The 23,566-nt window shown below is 41.6% G+C and overlaps 1 protein-coding gene across 1 annotated transcript in view; it reads left to right on the forward strand.

Annotated features, from left to right (window-relative positions):
• LOC133018092 (low-density lipoprotein receptor-related protein 8-like) overlaps nucleotides 1-23,566 on the forward strand; it is an 83,998-nt gene that overhangs the window by 49,723 nt on the left and 10,709 nt on the right. Inside the window, exons 5-12 of the mRNA XM_061084395.1 lie at nucleotides 3,726-4,115; nucleotides 7,397-7,519; nucleotides 9,405-9,527; nucleotides 14,165-14,284; nucleotides 15,012-15,137; nucleotides 18,742-18,913; nucleotides 20,538-20,765; nucleotides 22,767-22,885. Of these exons, the coding sequence (XP_060940378.1) occupies nucleotides 3,726-4,115; nucleotides 7,397-7,519; nucleotides 9,405-9,527; nucleotides 14,165-14,284; nucleotides 15,012-15,137; nucleotides 18,742-18,913; nucleotides 20,538-20,765; nucleotides 22,767-22,885 (1,401 nt within the window). The remainder of the gene's footprint in view (nucleotides 1-3,725; nucleotides 4,116-7,396; nucleotides 7,520-9,404; nucleotides 9,528-14,164; nucleotides 14,285-15,011; nucleotides 15,138-18,741; nucleotides 18,914-20,537; nucleotides 20,766-22,766; nucleotides 22,886-23,566) is intronic.

The following is a 23,566-nucleotide window of genomic DNA, read 5'->3' on the forward strand; positions in this document are numbered from 1 at the left end:
GGATTTAAATCTGGACTTTGGCTGGACTTTCCTCACAGTCAGAGACTCTGTTATTTTTGTGCTGAAAGTTAAACCGTGAAACTCAATCTCAGTGTCAGTCCTGGACTCTAATCTAAATCATTCTTCAATGAACCCTCTGTATTTGGCTGCATTCATTCTTCAGTCAATCCTGACCAGTGTCATGCTTCACTGTGAAGATAGTAATCAGTCTATATCACCATAAAGGCCTGAATGATTGAGAACTGCTGTGATGGTTGTCTTCGTCTCGGATTCTCTGCACAGGTCTTCTGAAGGTCTGAAATCTTTATAAAGCCTCAATGCATATTAATTTAGTTGAGATAACAATAGGGCCTGTAACAATTCTTCCTCTTTACAATGTCGAAAAGGAACAATCTGTTGTATATATCGTGACCTGTGCACTTACATTATCCAAAATGTTTCCAACAATGTGTTAAAGCCAGTCAGCTGCTTATTCCTTCCACGGTTTGTATTGGTCATAATAGATCATGACTATTCATTGCCGTATTCTGTGTAATGTGAATAAAACGTAACTACATTATTTTCAGAGTTGAAAATCAACTCCCATGATCCCACGCTACTTCACAAGTCTTCAAACTAGGTAATTTGTTATTATTTTGATTGAGAGATCCCCTAGTGGCTTAAGTTACGAATTATAAATTTAATTTCCTGTTCCTTTTTTTAATTAATTGACCACACACTAACCCGCTGAGTGAAATGCTGGGTCCTCACTTCCATTTATCTATCATTTAAAAGCCACTGACTTGTACCACATCGTGCACTGTGGGCTCAAGGTTGTTCAGAAAGTCTTGACATTCATTTACGCCGTGCCCCCACTGGAAACCAGCCTCTCTCTCTCTCTCTCTGGAACCAGGTCACTCGTGTACAGTGCTAATGCTCTTCTCCATGTATAATAACGTACATGACTCTTGAATCTCGTTAATTATTTAGTGCCAAATTAAAACGGAGTGAGGGTTAGGGGCATTACAGGGACAGTAGTTATGAAACACATCAGAATCAGATGGAGCCTGTTTAATATTAATGAATGAAAACCCTTCACTGAACTGAATCCACCACATGGGCTTTTCGTTTCAGTTGCCTTCCCCGTGCAAACAAGGCTTTTGCGAGTCAATTAAGGCAACACTGATGTTTGCAAAGTAAAAAAAAAACATAGTGACTTTGACATATGGTATAATTATAAAGTATAGTAATACGGATGCTATGTTTTCACTAGATGAGGACATGTTAACCCAGTTTCACCCAGCATGTGGGATTGCTCATGATTTTTCCGTCTATTTTATTTAATTTCTCATTTTCTTTTTAAGAGATGTTTTGATCCAGTTTGATTTGGAAACCACTGACTTGGTTATTACTTTTAACTGATGGTTCAAACTGCTTTTTGTTTTTTTGTTTGTCTTTTTGATATTTAGAAGAATTATCCCAAAACTACTGGACATACATCAAACTCGGTGGAGGGATGTGGTATGGGTCAGGGAAGAACCCATTCAATTTTGGTTTGGATGTGGATCAGAGGGAAGATCCAGGAAATTATTTCTGCTTTTTTTTAACATTGCGTAATCAGCCGTTTTTTGTTGATTTGTCAGAGAAGAACTCATTAATCTTGATGGAAAAAAAGTAGGGTATAGCAATTTTATGTGGATCCAACTGAAAATCCAGATCTAGTGAATTTGAAATGTGGTTTCATTAGGCGACTGTTGGGCCTTGGTGGAGCAGTGCGTCCTCTCAGTGCCCTTCAGTCCTTTTTCTGTATCCATTTAAATATTGATCCCTGTTTGGATCAATGTAAAAGTATCTGTTACAAAATTGCTGCGTATGCACATACGGAAGGATCCTTTTGGTTTTAGACGGACTATATGAATGTGTGTGTGAATGGGTCAGTGGCAATAAACTGTACTGTGAAGCGCTTTATGAATACAGACCATTTATCTTTTAAATAAAGATAAATAGGCTGATGACTCCGGTCATGTGCAGTGAGACCACAGACTGATGGGTTAGTGACGGGTATTATTTCATTCCTACCAAATTAAATGACTGGTGGTTTCTATTACAGTCCGGGGAGGGGGAAGAAACCGTTTTTTTTTCCTGTCTTTTTTTCAAGACGAGTTTATTTACTCTTGGTTATTCGGGAAGGGCGATTTTATCAAATATGTTTCAGAAACAAATTAATTCATGAAAAATGTGTCAAAACAATAACCCCTCCCCCCATCCCTCACGTGCTGCTTTGGCCTCACAGTGGGAACCTGACTCACTTCACAGACTCAGTGTTTTTGGCCAGACACGAGCAAAGAGCCAGAGAAAGCTGCTTAAGGTAGAGAGAGTGAGAGAGAAGGGGATTTAGAAAAGCATGAACGTTGACTTTGAAAAGAGGAGATGCACATAAACTTTTCTCTCCTGCTTAGGAACATTTTCATGCAGGGGCGAGCGAGGCCAGTGCTTCTTACTGCTCTCAGGTTTTTTAGGGTAGAATGGCATTTACAGTTGACTGTAACCTACAATATGTGGTTGACCTTTGTGCTAATGCTGCATCATAGGTTAAAGACCTGCTGATTGCAGCGAGGTCTGTTATCTTAAGCTCCTCAGGAGGCGACGTGTCTCATCATCTTCCTGTGACACCACCACAGTCCCCTCTCCTTCCTCTTCAGCTCCTTCTGTCTTTTCCCTGGTTGTGATACCTTTTGGCCACATGTTAATGATGACAATATTTCTTACTAATGCCTGATCAGGAAAAATTTTGAGTAACGACAGTGTCAAAGGCCTTTTTCCCTGTGACTTCATAACGGTTTGCGAATACGCTAATAATTATAGAAAGAAATTGTGATCATATTTTACTGCTTGTTGGATGCTGAATTGTTGACGCACAGACATGCTTCAAAGATGACATGATTTGGTGGATAAATGTCACTGACTTCACAGAATGAATGCACTGATTATTTCAAATGGGGTAAAATGTTAAAACCACAACATTTTACATCCAAAAGGTTAATAGTCGTAACACCGTAAAACACTTCTACTGCTCATTATTTATTTCAAAAGGGGAAGTAGTTTGTGTTTTTCTAGTTAAATGTTTTTCTAGTTAAATGTTCTAAATGTGAATATTCAGAATCTGTAGGGGCTGGAAGGCTTCCAGTTTCTGTTTCTTGTTTGACCAATAACTTGCCCAGAGGTAAACATTATGTGTTGAGAACCGAAGAGGTGGAACACATTGACCGAAATGTATCAGCTATCAGCTTTTTCATATATCTGAATTCATATGCAAATAGCTGTTAAAAAAGATCAGCCAAAATATAGTTTTTTTTTTTCTTTGTAGAGAAATAGTCTCAGCTCAGATATCTGCTGTGTGTACCAAGAGTTTAATTTGTCATCAAACGAAAGCCAGTGAGCTACGAGATTGATTTTTGTCAAATGGTTTGTTACATTTCAGTCAGTTTTTATTTTATGATTTGTTACAGGCTCTTAAGGAAGGCTGGGTTACTACTCATTTTTAAAGCATAGGCCTTTAATCATATTCATTAGCTTCCACTTTCAGCTTTTAAGGGAAAAGTCAAAGGCATATTGACTAAACTGTAACTTCAATGCAAAGGCTTCTCTTCCCCAGCGTCAGTATTCATAAGACAGCAGCTGCAGACTCACAGTTTCTCCTCAAACCTCTTTCTAAGGTTTCTGTTCTCTCTGTTCTCGTCCTCCAGATGCCAAGGCCTGCCCCAGCGGCGAGTTCATGTGCTCCAACCGCAAGTGCTTGGCCACCGTCTACGTGTGTGACGGGGACGACGACTGCGGAGATGGCAGCGACGAGCTCAAGTGCCTCTCCCCTCTCACCTGCGGGCCCAACCACCTGCGCTGTAACACCTCGGAGTGCGTGCCGCTCATGTGGAGCTGCGATGGAGACCCCGACTGCTCCGACAGCTCGGATGAGGGGCCCGAGCGCTGCGGGGGGGACGGCGCTCCGTACCTGAACAACCGCCGGGCAAACTGCACCGCCGGAGAGTTCCGCTGCGCCAACGGGGAGTGTGTGCGACTGACGTGGAAATGCGACGGAGATCCAGACTGCAAGGACAAATCGGACGAGTCTGATTGTCGTGAGTTTGCCTTTTTGTGTCTGCTCCTCACGAATCTCTCCTTGTACGGGTCTTCTTCTTCTTCTTCTCCCTCCTTTTTGTGTTCTGCAAGAGCTTATTCATGTTTGCCATTGTAACATATCAATTTTTTATCCAAAAGGCTGTCCACTCCGCTCACATTGATGCATGAACACTGCTGCTCTGTCAGACGGAGGTTGTGGACTCGTAGGATCTGTGTTCAGGCTGACGGAAGGTTTAGGTACAATAGAAAATTGAAGTGCACATGTAACCATGGTTACATGAGGAGGGTACAGCAGAATTCATCCCATATACCATCCACATACAAACTACGTACTAATCCAATGCAGGCTGGAGGTGGCTGTTGATGCAATTCTCAGAGAAAGCGGAGGAACTGTTTAGATTTGCAAAACATCAAACTGCAGGTGGTAGTAAAACAGCATGAGAAAGGTCCTGGAAAACAATAAAATAAAACAAGAGACATAGAAACAGTAAAACATTAGTGTTTCAGGGCAGAGTACGGCTGAGTGGCTGAGCTGCTTGAGGTAGTGAGAGCCGAGGCAGAGCGGCGGGGGTGCGTAGCGCGGACAAATGGAAAGCAGTCGGTGATCCTGAACAAGAGAGACAAATGGCAAATCATGCGGGAAGGAAGGTAATGAAAGACACATCCCAAAAAGTAAGAAGACTTGTTTCAAAGAGGCTTTAAGTGTGACCACCACACAAGGCTGAATGACGTTGTGGCAGAGAGGCGGTGGTTGAGTTGATGATTCAGACTCGGGCTGCGTTCAGCTCAAATAAAACATCATACAACGATTGTTTGAATATTTAAACAGTGGCACTTTGAACACTGTTGTTATATTTTTGGCATTGTTATGGAAGAATATCTTGGATGGTTGGATGACATGGATTTCAATATGTGTCTAATACTTCAAAATACAATTGATGTTACAATGTCTGCCTTTGCCAATAAAATAAGTTCAGCTCAAATAACTAAAAGCTTATCCTCTCAAATAACTTCATTATAAAATAAATGTATTACCTATAAATCTTCAATTGATGCAAACGCCAAACAGCAGCTGCCAGATTTTCAGAGAAAAGGTAGTTTGTTTTCTCCTTGCAATGTTCAGTTTGCAATGCCTTCCAAAGTTCCAGTTTGCATTGACACACCAATTACATAATTTCCTGTTTGTACAGAAGAAAATACAATTAAATCTTGTATGTTATACATTTAAGCATTGTTTAGCCTACTTACTGAAAGGATGAACCACAGTATATCATGGTAATTAGTATGAAGAACATACTGTTTTACAACTAGTATGTAGGAGGAAAGTGGTACACAGCACATCTCTGCAGCTCCAGGCTGCTCATTGAAAACACACATCTGTCTGGACTTGTTTGTAGTGTTCTTGAGTCTTCTTTCATTGAATGTAAATTATGTTATGTATGGGTTGTTAGTGTTTAAGTTGTTGTTTTCTATAATGTATTGCCATGCACTGCAAATATTTCAAACAGCAGAATAGAGTTATTAGAGTTTGTCCAAGATGGCTGCAGGCCAATCAATTCCCATCACATTCAGAAGTAACTACAATGGAGGTCAGTTTTATTTCACATTATCTTTTTTGTGGACAGTGTGTTAAGATATCCCTTTGCTTTCCGATAAGTTATCTGTTTGCTTTCAGACTGCAAAGTGGTTTTAAAAAAACAAACTCACCACACACTATTTCCTTCGTCTCGAGATGTGTTACTTTATCATTTAGCACATTTCCACTCTGCTGGGAGTTGGGACACTTGTTTTTTAAAATGTATTTCTCCTGATAAATGTGTCCGGTAAAGAATGTGCTGGTTGATAAACACTGAGCAGAGATGGGGCTTTGTGATAAAGCAGGTTTTTCCTATTAGCTGGTCATGGATGGAGGAGCCCTGCAGCGCTTGTCTCACTAAGCCAGAGTGTGAAACCCAGATAGTCCCACTATTCATTATCAAGATGTGTGGTGCGCACATCAAACCCACGGCTCACACTCTGCCGTGTCAAATAAGAAGCCCTTACAAGAGATTGATGTTTTGTTAAGCTGCTGGATCCCTGCATTAAGGAACAGGCCTGGAGACGGTTAGAGGCACGACCTGTATTTGTCCAGAGGTTATTATAGAAGCCACTTATGCTCAGCCCTTTCCTCCTTTTCTATGTGCACACACTTCTATGTCTATACAAGGATTATCTTGCCACAAAAAAATTTGAATTTGCTGCCACCTGCTATTGCTGTGATTCATCAATATACTTTAGAGTTTGCTTCTTATTAATTCTATTCACAACTAGAATGTCCCCCAGTAGAGCTCATATCGGCCAAGGCCCAGCTGTACTCTGAAATAAATGGATTCATTTTTTTGGGAACAAATCCTTTGCTTAAAATATGTTTTATGGACTGAAATAAACTTACCTCAGCTGACATTTCATAGACATAGAAATCCATCCATCCATCCATTATCTATACCCCTTATCCTTTGAGGGTCGGGGGACGTATAGATATCAGTTCCCTAATTACGTCACAATGTTAAAGACAGTTTTAAAAGAGTCCTGGATCTGTCCCTCGATCCAGATCTGCACCAAATTTGAGGGTTCCTCCTTGACCCAAACCATACAGTATAGTTCCACTAAGTTTCATGATAATCCATCCAGTAGACTTTTGTGTAATCTCACTCACAAACAAACAAACCAACCGACAGTTTGAAAACACAAGATATACTGAGTGTGCATGTGTTTCGATCTGCAGCAGACCAGGTTGCTGGTCTGCCAGACTGATCTCCCAGATATGTATGCATCTGCTTGCGTGTGCACGTGTATCCTGTCTCCATTACATTGTCTGTATCGCGCTCATCCCGCTATAACACTAAATCACACCCCCACCAACCCCTCAGTCATATATATTGCCTTTTAGTGTGCTTTAGAGAGGAGTTATATGAGCTTACTGTGGCCTGTTGATGAAAAGCTTGTCTGTGCTTGAGATATTAATGAAGTTTGGTGTGGCTGCAGTACTATATTGAAAATCATTCGTCACACACTCTCACTCGCACTCTGTCAGAGGCAGCTCGTGACGCAGGCTGTGAATGGATAGAAGAACACTATTTCACTTTGTGATTTTCTTGCCAAAGTTGATAAAAAACTGCTCAAATGCAACAAAGGCTCTTGACTTGGTTTTGAACCGCGGGATATTGAGGTCCTGTTGCAGGGATTAACGAGGATTTATATTTTGTGGGTGTGTGTGTGTGTGTTTGTGTGTCTCTTGCAGCCCTGTTGACGTGTCGTCCGGATGAGTTCCAGTGCGGCGACGGCTCCTGCATCCACGGGACCAAGCAGTGTAACAAGGTCCATGACTGTCCCGACCAAAGTGATGAATCCGGTTGTGTCAACGGTGGGTACGCCTGTCGTCACTGTCTGCAGGTCTGGCTGCTGAAATCTGTCCCCGTTAACTATTTTTCTGTCTTCCTTCAGAATCCACGTTGGAATCTCTCACTTTTTGCTGTGTCTATTGCAAGTATTTATTTAGATCCAGTGCATCTCTGGCTTTTGCACGTCTACCTGTGTAGTATTGTAGATATCCTTTGGCCCTGTTGCTTCTTGAACTCTAAAATAAGTTTGTATTCACCAGTGTGTTTGAGCAAAAATCCTCCCAGCTGAAGTCGTGGCTGAAAAGCCTCTATATATGTATGCCTCAATATACCCTGTTTGCTTTCTTGTTTGTCCTCCTTGTAACATTTGGCCTTTTGGGAGCCTTGGAAATATATATATTATCACTTTTTAAATCACCTTTTTAGCATAGACTGTTTATACAAATGGAAGTAGATCCTGGGTCAGGGAAGTGAAGCCAGTGTGGAGGCAACTGAAACCTGCTTTTTGGGCGACTGCACTGGTTGCAAAAAGAAGTCAGTTCTTTTCAGTTCTGTGAGAAAATGACTCACTTGTTTTCTGGGCAGCTGTGCTGAGGAGGTCGAGTGGTTGTCCTCTAACCAGAAGGTTGGCGGTTTCATCACAGGGTTGCCCATCTGCAAGCTGAAGTGTCTTTGTGGCAAGATACTGAACCCAAAATAGCCCCTGGCGGCTGTGCAATCTCTTAAACGAAATTGCTGCCCATAGATGCACTGTATGAATGTATGTGTGAATGTGTGAAAAAACAGCTCTGAGTGCTCATCAAGACTTAAGAGCTTTAATATAAATACAGACCATTTGTTTTATAACATTAGTAAACATTTTCCTAAGACGATTATGTCTCAGTTGCTAGTTTCTAGTCATCTTCAATACAAAATGTATTGCATCATGTTCATTATGTGAATTATGGTCCTATTTAGATTAAATGATGACTAATTTGGATTAGACAATGGAGCACTAAATGCATTATGCATCCATACTGTGTGATGGACGGCTAGTACCGTCCAATGGTTGCAAGTCGCAGCTGGAAGTAATATATTGTTACTTCTTGTTTCATAAAACCAAGATTGGCGCTGGATAAAATGCCAAACTTAAGGCTTTAAAGCGACAGCTCACAAACTAATGGTCGACTTCACGGTGCGTTGCCCATCCAGCGGATAATGGGCAACATTAGAATTGAGTCGGGGTCAAGTCTTAAGCCACAGGATGAATTTAATCCAGAATCCCCTCGTCTTGCAGTTGTGTGTCTGATACTGAATAACTCCCAAGGGAAATATCTTTATCTTTATTTGCTCACTCTCCACATTAAGTAGCTGCTGGTGGTTGTTTGATGCTGGGCCGGTGATGTAGAGTAGACTTTTAGAGCTTTGAGAGGCAGTGCAGAGTCGAGTGATGATTCTAAAGTAATCATGGGATGCAATATTGGCATAAAAACTAATTACAGCCACAATTGAATTTTTTTTTTTGCTCGTGCACAAATAAGGAGAAACTAAATGAACTCGCTTTAAAGTGATCTGCGTGGGGTTTACCGGACACATATCCATCTGGAATCATTTGCTGTAATGACCATTGATATTATGTGGAATGAGCCCAGTTCTTTTTCTCAGCCAATTTTATTCCTTCTCATTCCTCTTACTGTGTTGCATAATTTATCAGCGTTGTACAAAATTATTTTGCAGGAAATTAAGCTGTAGCACCGTGAAACTGAACCAAATTCATCTTCTATTACACCGGGCTTTTAATGTGCGATGATGTGAATATCTGAGAGAAAAGTATTTTATTGCTTTGCACTTGTTTCATGCGAGACTTCAAAAAAATGTGTGCGATGCTTATGACGCTGATCCTGTCTTCTTTTCCTTTTTTTGACACAGCCACCAGGTGTGAGGGGCCGCTGAAGTTCCTGTGCAAGAACGGCGAGTGCATTGACAGCTCCAAGGTGTGTGACTCTCTCAAGGACTGCAAGGACCGATCAGACGAGCCCAAGAAAGAGTGTGGTAAGAGCGACTCGATCGTAATCTCCTGTCAGCTCTCACCAAAAGGTCGTCTACCCTCGACGTGAACACGGTTTATTGCTTTTCGTCTGGGCTGCTAACAGGACCAAGCTTATTCCTCATTTCCCAGGTGTGTCAAATGCTCAGCTGTGAAATTACAGGAGCTTGTGTGCGCTAGCGGAGCTTTTGGTTTCAGTGGTGAGAGAGCATGCACAGTAAATAGCTATAGTAAATGGATTCAAGCACTATATGTATCCGCATAATCGTGTTTACCCCAACAAAATGTGACTAACTCCCTCCTATTACCTTGCATTTCAAAGACTTCAGAGGCGTGCTCAATTTAGAAGCAGCTTCTGTTGATCAGAACAAGAAGCTCCATGTACTAATTACCTTCAAACGATAGAAAATAGCTCCTGCTGCTCTCAGACAGTCTCTTCTTCATCTCTCCTCCCGTCTCCATACACCTTCCACTCTCATTGACCATGAATAAATAAAAGTGATGGCTTCCTTAAAGGAACAAAACATTGGGGGTGTATTATCTTTCCTCTGTGTTGAAGACATCACTCAGAAAGCTTCCAGCATCAGAGATGGCGAGACATCAAATCATAAAATGACACTGAATTGTGAATGCAAAAATGACAGTGTAGAGGATGGGCTGATAAATCAAAGGACACTTAAATAAAAGTACAGACTTAAGGATCATGGTTTTTAAAGACATTTTTGATTAATAATTTGAGGCAGAACTGAAACAATGATTCATTTTAGTCTTGGAGCGTTACCAACAATCACAGATCAGACCTGCAACCAGTCAGGGAAACAAGACAGGGTAGAACATCAGACCCCCTTACATTGGTGTCCCAGTCGTGGTCCGCAGGCTTGACCTCTTTATCCAAAGCCACCTATGGGCTCTCTGTGGCTTCTCCTCTTTGCAGCTCCCGTGAAACAATTTCTTGCCAGAGCTTTACTGATTGAGCACAGCACAAACCCCCGGCAGCCCACTTTCAACTGGCTCCCAGAGAGACCACCTCCCTGTGTCTTTGCACTGCTCCACCAACTCCTGGTATTTTCATGAGCCTCCACCGTGTTTCTTCTCATTGCACGGTCAGCTCCTGATGATCACCTGCTTGGTGGAGTCTGAGAAAAAGACCAAGTCCGGGCAGAGTGTCATGTGTGATGCGATAAAAAAAAAATCAATTTCCAATTCAATTAGAATTCAGAGGGATCCAGATAGAGAAAGGTTTCTCCAGCAGAGGCTCAGAACATTTCTTTTGTGGGACTAGCGCTTAATCAGGTCAATATTAGCTCTATCAACATCTGACTGTTGAGTCAAAAATGCAATATTATTTGAACAATATACATACACAAATACAATATGATCTTTTCTAGTCACGTTTTTTTTACACTTGAAAAATCCCATCCAGTTAGTGTAATGTCCCTGTAGCTGATTCAAAAGTTCTCTCTCGGTGCATCAGTGGCAACCATCTTGGTTGTTACTGAAAATGCTTCAGTCGTGCTCCGCCCTCCTCTTTCCGAAACTATATCAAACCTCAACTCAGATAAAGGGTTGTGATTTGCCCGGCAAGTCTATTCAGTCTGGATGGAAGGGAGGGGGTCAGAACCATCTGTGAAAGTGAATATATTCGAGCTCTCTGATTGGTCCGGTTCCAGGCCCTTGACAGCTGGCTCCGCTACTCTTCCTCCCTCTCTCCTTCCACCCAGGTCTTGTGCTCAGCTCATTAACGGCGTGTCCACACACACACCTAGCTCATCGCTTTGCTCACTCATCCGTTCCCTCACAAGATGTTCCCCGACTGCAACACAGGCACAAAAAACACAACCATTCTGAAACACACTCACGTAGATGTTCGCTGTGATTGCGTTTGCCGCAACAACCTCGTCGGAGAAAATAAACACCAGGCATTACTCTCTGTGTTCCAGCCATTTTTTTTCTATTTCCTAACTCATTAGAAATAATGGCATATTACCACAGTATTGACTCATTACTAGCCAGGCCATTTGTTTCTTAACACTGCTCCATCGTTTTCCCCTTTTACTCAGAAGCGGCTCAAAATAGGTACAAATGGGTTATCACGGTGAGAGAGAGAGACAGGAAGGGATGGAGAGAGAGACGGAGATGGAGTGGAAAAGGAGAGAAGCCATGTTTTATTTGCCCACGGGAAAGGAGAAGTGACCTCTAAATCACGGCTGTCCTTGGAAGCAATCTGGAAAAAGCTGTTTGTATGTTCACACAGGAGATTCTCCTGGGGCGTCTTTGTTACCTGCCCAGCTCCCATCAAAGAGACGGGGAGCAGTGAGTCCTCAAACACGAATACATCTCAGTCTTTTCTTCCGTCTGCCTTTAATTTTGAACTGACAGAATGAAAGGAGTGGGATCCTCTGAGATAGGTAGGCTGCTGTCACAGATCCAGCAAAAGTAGAGATGAGGTTTCAGAGTCGGCCGACGTCCAACACAAAACAGAAGATGATTTTTCTACTAACAAGCCTTCAGTCAACCGGGAAGGAGTTAACTTTATCAACGATATCGAATTTTGTTATGTAGCTGAGCCGCAAATGTTTTATTTTGTCTTTGAGTCAATGCTGCATGTGTCAAACTAACCGGTTATCGGGATTTGTGGGTTTAAAATTAGAACAGTTTTAGCTCCAGACAATAACAAATAGTCAATACAACCCATTTAAAGGTATTTAGGGACTTCGTATGTCAAACCCAGGGTAAAGTAAAGCTATAGGATAACTGCACACAAACAGTTTGTAAAATGTAATGTGGTTTAGCTTTCTAAGGCAAACCATGATGATGGCCTCCTGGTGGCTGGCTGCAGTATAGGTCATAAACCCTAGCCTTCTCCATTTTAGTGGATGGGACATGGGCCAAAGAAGGCTTCCGTAATTTATTTACATTTTCTTTAGTTTCTTATCACAGCGATGTATGTTCTTATTTATTTTTCCAGTAATTATTTTGTTTTTCTAAATTAATTGATGCTATAACAAAGTGTGAGACGTTTTGATTGACAGCTGAGATTTGTCGAAACGCGTGTATTGGCTTGACTTCATTACTGTGGCTCCACTTCTGCATAGACTCTGGCTCCAAATGACATCATCAGGACATGATGGCTGCTGGTTGTATCCAGGATATTTTAGCTTAATTTCTTGATAGTGTGAGGAAGTGGAGCCATGTCGTCCATCTTTACAAACAGTCTATGGTGCAAACACAATCGATCGAATGGGTTTTGCATAAAAATATTTTTGTTTTCATTTAATATTCTGCAGACAGAGACATCTACTTTAATTACTGGATTTTTGGTAGTTCTGCCCTTTTAAAATAAAAGTCTTAGCTAAATCCACATAGGGTAATGGCCTGTTTATCATCTAACACCGAAATACAGTACATACCACACATAAACACACACTAGTAAACTAGCTGAGGCATCCATCCACAAAAGTGAATATTACACATGCTTGAGGTGTGAAAATGTGATGTGAACGCTGCAATCAAAATATACTTAACTACCGAAGTTTCATCCTGGAACCAGTTGAATAAGGCGTTGCTTTGCCTTCGGCCAACTCTCGCTCACACATGTTCAGCATAGCCTTGCCTCCAATGCTGAAAAAGCTGATTGCCTATTGGCTAATGTGTTACACTAGATTGCGAAGGATATCGTCGACAGAAATAAGCGCCCTGTCGTACTGAGCAGTGCGGTTTCTCTCTCGCGGTTTAATCCATTTTTTCCCTTTATCGCCCCTTTCCAGTTGTCAGTTGCTCATTGTTCAGCTTAATTGTTTGTGAAACCAAAAAAAAAAGCCTGCAGCTGTTGAATGAAATCTTTTTATTCTGGTGATCTTAGTTTTCACGCGTTTGGTGCACCTTCTATGATTAGTTTTGACAATAGGATTTTTATTCCCAACTAAAGTGTGTTAGAGAGCTTCATAAATAATTCATGACTTAATCATTGTACCAGTGACATGATACAGAACTATATGTAGCAGCTTCTAATGACATTATATCCTCAGTTATACTGAATAAACGTGAGGAGATTGAAGAACTGGCCCTAACGTTTTTTCCTGCTGTCATGTAAACCCATTGTGTGCGGCACAATCCCATCTAAGTGCCTCTCCTTCCTCCATTGTGTTCCAACCTTGTGCAGGCTGCTTTGACCTACTTTCAAATGAGAGTGGTTCTGTTTTTACATCTTGCTTTTTTTTCTGAGCTGTCATTTTCGTGATGCGTTTACATCACTCTGCCTCAACTTAGCGTGCCTGTTTAATTTAGATATCCTCACTTGCTCCCGTGATCGATCCTTCTGGGACATTTCAGAATCCCTACACACAGATGGACCAGATTCTCAGTTTAAAAGCTCACTCACTCACTACGTGTGTGTAATGTTGTGCCTCTTTAATTCCCTCTCCACTTTTGAAAACCTCTGATAAGGATTCAAAAAGGATGGAGATGAGCTGGGCGCTGGAGTTGGGATCAAAATGTATCCCCTCCCTCGTGTCACTGATATATTTTAAAGTAAATAAAATATCAACCTTTATGAATGACCTTCCGGATGACCTTAACATCCCTTCATCCTCTGTTGTGATTGGTTGCATTTGACCACGGGCTCCTTCTCTTTGTCTCCCAGGCCTGAATGAGTGTATGATCAACAACGGCGGCTGCTCGCATGTCTGCGTGGACCGACCAATCGGATTTGAGTGCCAGTGCCCCACGGGTTACCAGCTGCTGGACAAAAAGACCTGTGGAGGTAAAGAAACGTCCAGATCGATGTGTAGGTGGATGGATGAATAGATGGATGGATGGGTGGATAGGTCTGTTCATGTGCGTTTGTGTCTGTCTTTGTGTGTGTGTGTGTGTGTGTGTGTGTGTGTGTGTGTGTGTGTGTGTGTGTTGCTTTTGGCAGCTCTTTAGTTGTTTGTCTCTCTGTGTAGTGTGCCCAGACTGTCACTCCCACAGGGAACCTTGCACACACTTGCTACTCTCTCTCTCACTTACTCACTCAATCACATGCACACTCTCACACACACACACACGGTTATTTTCTTAACACCTTCCTCATGCTTTTAACACAACCATCACACCCAAGGAAAAAGCCTGAGATGTGGTGGAAGGAAACAGATCAGAGAAATCGACAGGTCACATCTCTCTCTCTCTCTCTCTCTCACTCTCTCTCTCTCTCTCTCTCTCTCTCTCTCTCTCTCTCTCTCTCTCTCTCTCTCTCTCTCTCTCTCTCTCTCTCTCTCTCTCTCTCTCTCTCATACCCTCTTTCTCTCTCTCTCTCACACACACGGCTGTATCTCCGGCACTCAGAGCCACACATTTGCTTTTTTTCTCAGTCATTATCACTGTTATCTCACCAAAAACTAAAGCAGCAATATAGATTGTGATCAGCTCATTAATGGTGAATTAGTGTCTCTCTCTGTCTGATTGTTTCTGTCTCTTTGTGTCTTTCCCTCTCTCTCCCATCTCTGCAGACATCGATGAGTGTGAGTTCCCTGATGCCTGCAGCCAGATCTGCATCAACTACAAGGGGGATTTCAAGTGTGAATGCCACGAAGGTTATGAGATGGACCCCGTCACTAAGACCTGCAAGGCAGAGGGTGAGTTACAGCGACTGATCATCAACAATTCAAAGTGTAGGTTTTGGCTGAAGTGCCTTTCCCTTTAGAACACACACACACACACACACACACACACACACACACACACACTCGAGAGCTGTCATTTGTTTTTTTACTCGAGAGCTGTCATTTGTGGTGGGAGGCTGCCCACTTTTTGTAAGAGGCCTCAAAACGGATGAATCCATGATGATTTTTTGTGTGGTAAAAAATCTGAAAATAAAACCAGTATTAATGTGTTTCGTCAGAGAACAGTCATAAAATTTAGTTTACAGCTCTAAACAACACATTTAAGTTTGATAATATCAGTTGAATCAAGGGCAGGGAGGCTGAGATGGTGCTGGTGAAGTGCAGGGCTCCTATTTTTTCAAGCTGAAAAAGAAAATTCTGCAAGAATAAAGTTTTGTGTCAAACTCTGAGCTTTAGTAGTTTTCAAAAAAAAAAAATTGGGGATTTGATAAGCGTCTGTTTCCGTTTTCTGAAGTTTATAAATTAATGTAACCCACAAAAATGCTCGGCTTGTTTAGAAAAATAACTTTCATCTGTGCCGAAAGTTTCAAAGCTTTGTTTTGCGTTTGATAACGAGACATTCTCTCAGATATTACTCGGCCTCATTAGTGCAACCCTTCCTCTCGCAGCTTATGTGCCTCGGTGTCTAACCCTCCTCGTCTCATAATCACCGACATCTTTCTGCTGTTAGCTTCTTATCACCGCTCTGCGCTCGCTTGTGTACTCGACATAACTGCAGACAGGAAAGAAAAAAACAAGCATCACCAAGGCAACAGCTCACTTATCTCCCAGGCCAAAACTGTCCACCAGTGTCCCGTCCCATTAGACAGTTTCATGAGTGACGAGACCGCTGTGTTTCGTCGTGCTAAACACTTATAATTAGGTGCAGCAACTCTTCAGGGGTACCTGGCTGAGTCACGGTGGAAGCTAATTACATCCTTGTAATCTGGTCTCCTGTTGGGCTTGTTGTCGACGGGCCAGCGTCAGACTAGTGGAGGACAAAGTGAACTGCATTGAGGCAAATTGATTTTTTCCTGAGCTCAAGCGATGGCAAAAAAAAAAAAAAAAAGCTATTAAGAGGAATTGAGAGCGAGGCCAGTTGATATATTTACACTTCATTTCCCCACAAAATGTTCATTATTTAATTGGCAGGAAACAGTAAGTGCGAATGAAATGTGGTGATTCGGTCCCTGTGGCTGTCAAACGCTCCGGTTTTATTTCCCTCAATTGAACCGAGCTGATATCAAAGCTCAGCACTTGTGTGTGTGTGTATTTGTACACACTATACTTGTGTGTGGATTGTATCTGCCCCCCACTGCCTCTGTCTGCACTTGTGTATTTCTCCGTGCATGGCTGCCCAGTGTGTTTTCTATTAGTTTATCATGGCCAGGAGACAACTGTGTGGGTCAGAAGCTGCCAAAAGCAGAATCGCTCCCCAAAATGCAGCCTTTTTTTTCGGCAATGAAAACCTCTGCTGCTGCCCTGACAGCCCCATGAAACAAACAGAGGGCAATTCTCCACCTTAGAGGTTGAAAGTGTTGTCATTGTAATGGCCTGTTTTTTTGGGAGAACATTTAGTCCTGAGCGCCACTGTCATTATTCAGACTCCGGGCTGGGAGAGGGAGGGAGAGGGCCGAAAGCGGGGAACGTGCGATACCACAATGAAGCTCTGACACAGACCATCAAGAGGGGAATCTGTGGCAAGCGAGCTATTAATGAGAGATTTTCATATCTGCCTCTCGAGAATAGTGGCTTGCATCTGGCGTCCTGTTACCACACAGTGTCAGAAAGATATGGGCTCAATATAGACGTTACAAGACAAATGTGGGTGCTCTAGCTGGACTGATTAAACTTTCCCTGCAGGCTCACACTATATGTCTGTTACCCTCATGGCTTTGCCCTGCCGGCATTATAAAAGAATAATTATAGAGTAATGATGATGATATAAATGTGTCTGTGGACCCTGTGCATGATTCTAATTGAAACGCATCCTGGATTACCTCATCCCAAGTGGACAGCTCTAAAAATAGGTGTGAGTGGGATGAAGACGCTGAGGTGCAGGGACCTGTGTCCATGCAGGGAAATAGAAAGTAAAGCATGATTATATTATACAATTTATACATCATACAGCTGATAAATTCATTACTAAATCTGCCCATGTGTCTATGATGACACCACTCTTTATTGTCAAGTCACTATTTTGTTGACAAATATGTTTCTTTTATGTTTTTCCGTGAATTTTAGAGCTCTGTGTATTAATGCATGTGTTTTTTAAATTATCCCTTTCCAATGACTTCCAGCGCACTTTCTCTTGACTTCAACCTTGTTGTTAACATAGTTCTGCAATATATTGTACTTTGTGTCGTGTATATATGTATATAGCATTTCATGTAGTGTACAGTAAATATGTATCTATACCGATATGTGCAGGCCTAATAAAACTACACAAAAGACAGACATTGAAATTAAAGCTTGAGGGTTTATTTATACAAACACTCTAATCAAAATATGTCTCAGTACAACATGTAGTTTAAAAGATAATGTTGCGAATTGAGGCTAATTCTCTCTATTCAATTTCTCCATAGACATAGATATTAAATTCCATTCATTAAGGTCTTAAAAAAGTGTTATAATAAAAATTTTGAAACCTGCAGAAACCTGTTACCTGTGTGAACGTTGGCAGTGTGCTATTTAAAGCAGTATGTTTCAATACTAAGGAGCATAATAAGCAGCGTATAAATGAATGATGCATACAGACACACTGATCAATACTTCAACTACTCAGATCTTTTTTAATAAAAGATTGCTTTCCCGGTGCTCTTGTTAGGAGGAGGATATTTAGCCGTCTTCACATTAACTTCTGTTGTATAATTGATCTGTGTTATAAGATCACATTCAGTGCATCGACTGCGGTGCTACAAATGTACAGGAGCACATTAAGCTGCAATACTTTTTGACAGTGGTGAAGCCTCTGTGCTATCACTGCAGAGGAAGGTCTACATCATTCCCTGACACGCTGGGCTTCCCATCAGGGTTAATGGTCCCGAGTCCAGCACACAAACGTGTAGATGCTGTGCTGGGAAAAAAACAATCTCTCAGACTTATCGGCTTTTCCCGAATTTTATGTCCGTCTTTTACCTCTGAATGGGGCTGTATGTTATGGGTTTAATTATTAACACAAGAACAGGTAGAGCCATTACTTCTTACTCAATCTAAATCCAGACCATGTTATTGGTCAGAATGTGTTTTGAATTTGATTTCACTAGATAAAGGTTTGAATTGTTTTAATACGCTGCACTTGCTGTTGAATTTAAATTATATATCACGAGTTCCTGGATGAGTCATCTTCTACCAGCTTGTAGCCTTTTTTTTACTCATTACCAAACTGTCAGAGGTGATTTGACTGGTCGTCTGTGAAGCAACATCCCAACTCTCAATGTATTCACCCTCCCTCAGCTCCATTTTACAAATCAACTTGCTGGATGCACATATTCATACTTTGACCTGGACTTCGTGTTTGTTTTTTTGCCCATAGTCACCAATATCGAGTCCAAAATATTGTTTGATTTGCGTGCAGGGAAAAGCCCGTACCTCCTGTTCACCAACCGACATGAGATCCGACGCATTGACCCGGTGAAGAGAGACTACAGCCAGGTGGTGTCCACGCAGAAGAACGCAGTGGCTCTGGACCTGGACGTGGCCAATAACCGGGTTTTCTGGTGCGATCGCTTTTACCGGAGAATCTACAGGTAAATGAAAGACAAGAACCTGAGTCACTTTTGGGTTTTCATATCAACAACACAAGTTCCTGAGATCTTATGGTTTAGATTAGCCTTGAATTCAGCAATAAACATTAAACGTACTGGAGTCTAACTAAGTAATAGGTATATTCAATGTTGCTCATCAAAAGCATTGTGAGATATGTTAATTCCTTAATTTTTGGAAGAATTTTAAATTTAACTCTATTATTGACACGTAACTGTGCGTAATGTTTTCCGACTGGAATAATTACACATCTCTTCTATGACCATTACATTCTGCAATCAACATTTTCTTCATTATGAGAAAACCTGTCTTTTCCACTTTAATTAACAGAGTCAATGGCTTGGACTTGCTAATTAATTCAGATTCCATCCACTCCTCCTATTGTTATCCCAACAACGATTTTTCCCCCGGAGTTCATTCTAATTGGAGCACTGTGTTCTCCTCATGAAACGGATATGAAGGGAAAAGACCTCTGGGGGAAGGAAAATCCACATTCCTGCTGGGGAGCACATCTGCCTGGCCCTCACCTAGCAACTCTGCCAGGGCAAATTCATTAACGTGTAGGCCAACCCCTGAGTGAGGCCTTGTCTATTCTGATAAACGCATCACCTAAGAAGGACGCTAACCCGCGAATGAACCTGCTCAGCGCATTTACCCCAAGGCTTCAGCTCGCACACACCAGTCCCTCCCTCCACGCTGTAGACGCTTTACAGCACATTATCCACTTGTATATGCTCATACTTTATAGCCACTCATGATTGATACATTACTATCAAAAAGGATTTTTGCACAACATAAAAGCCTTGTTATTTTATTGCCAGCTTAACCCACAATGAACATACAAGCAAAAGTTATGACTTAGGCTACTTATCCAAAAACAGTAGCACCAGTTTGGCATCTGTACTTCATCCTTTGGCCTCTTTTACCTCTCGCCCATGAGGGAAATATATTCAGATGTTCACTCGTGTTCGGTTTATTACTCAGTTCCTTCCTCTTTTCCTCTTCTTCGTTCAATCCGACAATGTCCTCTTAGGCTCTGCCATGATGTCCACACTGGGAATGGTGAGCCAGTTAGCTGTTAACTCAGACTTTGGTTATGGTCTGTGATGTCTGCCTCTGGAGGTCGTTATGTTCCAGCACAGTGTACCAGAGTTGCATGGCGAAATTGCAGGCCTCCAGGGGGCACTGTGGAGATAATAGACATACCCCTTTCCCTATTATAAGTTTGTGTGCCATCAAATTATTTTGGGGCTGTTATTTTAAGGTATAAAAACTACCTAGTGTTGCTTCATGGAAATGTTTGTAAAATGCTTTAGGTTGTAATTAAATCCCTTAAGCCAATTATATCAATGATTAATGTTTTTTCCAAGCTGCCATGTAATAAGGGAGACTGTGAATACAGACCTATTATCACAAAACAGAGCCCACAGGGCCACTGGGCTCTCAGCATCCCTCCACATTGATTTTGCAGTAATGGCTAACTTGCTGTAGATTGTGTCTTACATTTTATCAGCACGTCAGAATACTCTTTGTCCCCTCTCTGCCTCCACTCCCTGTGTCTCCTTTTTCTTCCCTGTCCTCATTTCTTGCCCTCTCCTCCACCTGCAGTGCCTTCATCCATGAGGCCAGCGACCCCTCCCAGCAGGTGCCGCTGGTGGACTCAGCCCTGCAGACCCCTGTGGGCCTGGCTCTGGACTGGCTCCAACACAACCTGTACTGGGCCGACTCCGGAGACAAATCCATCTCTGTGGCCTCCGTGGACGGCACCAAGAGACGCGTCCTCATCAACTCCGACCTCAGTGAGCCCCGAGCCATGGCCCTGGATCCCCATCATGGGTAAGAAGGATATATCCGGTGCTCACAACAACAAATGCCTTGAAACTGGACATATGAATGAATCACTGACCTAATTTTTCAACAGCCAATACTAAAGATCTGAATGGATCACTGATTGTGATTGTTCAAACATTCTCTCTACCAATAAGTGTAGTGCAAGAAATCACTGACCAATAGACTTAATTTTCAAATATATGCTAATTATTTAACTGTATGCTATAAACAACCGTTTATAATGGTGTCACACTATATGGGTGGCCCTACTCTACATCTCTTTATGCTGGCTGTACTGATCTATTTTATTATTGATGTATAATGTTGAAGACGGAGGTTGATAACCCCAGATCAAGATGTGTAAAGGGATTTCATCTTGAAAAAGAAAATTGAATAACTAGAATCCTCCTCTTGGACCATGTCTAATGACAAGCAGAAGAGGACTTTTGTTGCTACACATGGGAATCCAGAATAACAAGCTTGTGACCCATTTAGCATCCTGACTCAGTCTTTTTTGTTAAATTCCATCCTGGCTGATCGCTCCTAATCTGGAGAGCTTTATGAATTTGTGCCAACTTGTCTTTCTGCAGCTTTTGTGTTCTGGTGATCTGAACCCAAGATAAAAACAAATACACTTAAAAAACAGGCACAGAGCCTAAGCAGAGGCAAGCTAGCACACAGTGAGATGTTCTGCATGTTACAGACCCAATCACAGCTGCACAACAGGAATACAGCACAGGCTGAATCCTTCTTCTGATGCCAAATCTCAGCTCTGTCTGTGAGGGAAAACTCACTAGATATCAGTATTAATTATTTATATGGAAATGACTGTGTTAACCACTGTGTACTTTTCAATGTGGTCAAGACTTACTGCCTAATAACCATTTAACAATGGTTGGTTAACAGAGTATGTACCAACACTGATGATCGAACACAGCCACAGAGTTCAATTGAAGGCTAGACTACTAATTAATACACATGGGGCAGAAAGTGCACCACAACACATAATTTGTCTGCTAATAAGATGAAATATTATATATATTTATATAATCAAGAGAGTAATAAACCATAGACAGTATAGGTATATATGGAATAATACAAAATCACTCTGAGAGATTTTTGGTCATTAAAAAAGCATCTTCGCAAGATCACTTTTGCACACAAAGAAAACTGTATATAATAAGTAATATAGACTAATAAAAAGCAAGCTATAATATCATAAGGCTGTAAAATGGCTGCCTAAATCCTTATAATATCGCTGGAAGACAATAGGTTTTATTATGTTAGGAGAAATAAACAAGTGTAAGCAGATTGTTCCTGGGAGATAACCTGACGTGTGTTGTGGTTTGGTGGTGCTGAACGGACAGCTCCCATAAAGTGAGCTTTCAGTTTGCTGCAGGAATCTAATCTTTCTGTCACTGCCTCTGCCATCACAAGTGATTTCATCATATGTCACTAGCTATTAAAGGATGCTGTCTGTGTTTCATACAAAACAATTGTTCCAGACATTTTACAGGTAGTAATTCCAGACATTAAATCCCAGACAGTGCTACCACTGCGTTAGTGTTCTATCTGCGGTGATATGGTATTCCGCTGCCATTTCTAAAAATGCTCATTTCCTGTCCTATATTTTGTCAGTCTTGTATAGAAATGTCCTACAATAGGCTGCTTCTTCCCCTTTCATCCTGGTGGTGCAAACACTGTGGTGCAGACATTCCCGATAATAAATATAGAGAAGAACGCTGTCGGATCTTTATCTTAAAAAAAGACATTGACGTAAAGTGAGGAAAGCAACCCTGCAGGCGTCTGCTAGAATTGAAACAAAGAGCTCTACCTTCTGTACAGACACTTGAAACTTCATCAACTGTCAAACGTTTATAAAATGAAGTATAATTAGTTTTATACTGACTACGGCATTATTATTTTCACATTTGTTACTGAGCACAGCACCACTCCATGAGCACTGTATGATAACACAATAAATGTGCTTTCTTTTCTTCAATCCAGCTTTATGTACTGGTCAGACTGGGGCACTCGAGCGAAGATAGAGAAAGCCGGGATGAATGGTGTGGACCGACAGGTGCTGGTGGCTGATAACATTGAATGGCCCAATGGCATCACTCTAGGTGAGGAGAAAACTGCCTTTTTTATTTAACAGTAGGTTTAACACTCTGCTCTGTGTTACGCTTTTCAAGTAATTGTTGTGTGTTGCTAAATGTGCCAGTAGCAGAGTCGTGCAGAGAGCTAATGGACTCCTTCAACTCATTATAGGTAAAGGTCAAACGTTAATGAAAGTGTTATTGCAAATGGTCAATGAGATTGGAAAAAAACTGACTTACGAAGTAATCACATTTGCTCAGGAATGATATTTGAAGTAATTGTGGGAAACTGACATTTTAAAATGTAATCAATATCACCTAAAGGAGTTGTTGGTCAGAGTGTTTACCGTGAAGGGAATCAATTTCTGCTCAGCTTCAAAAAGTCCTATTTATAATGAAGGAATCACACTTTTTCTTCTTCACGTGGACAGTTTGTGTGTGTTGCTTACCAGGGGAAGAAGAAAAGGAAAGCAAGAGGAGATACTGGTCTGCTTACATCCTAAACCTGAGCCCCTGGCATTTATGTGGATGTTACTTTAGCCACTTTTCCAATTGTCAAAATCCCACTAATACCCACCAACATCTGGCTCTCAATTCTGGGTCAAATGAGACAGACATGGGCTTTGATTGGCTCCGGTTCTGATTGGCAGTGATGAAAACATGACACGTGGGTACACTTATTAATTTGGCAAGACACTGAGGTGAGAG

The sequence above is a fragment of the Limanda limanda genome, chromosome 13 (assembly GCF_963576545.1).
Source record: "Limanda limanda chromosome 13, fLimLim1.1, whole genome shotgun sequence".
NCBI lineage: Eukaryota > Metazoa > Chordata > Actinopteri > Pleuronectiformes > Pleuronectidae > Limanda > Limanda limanda.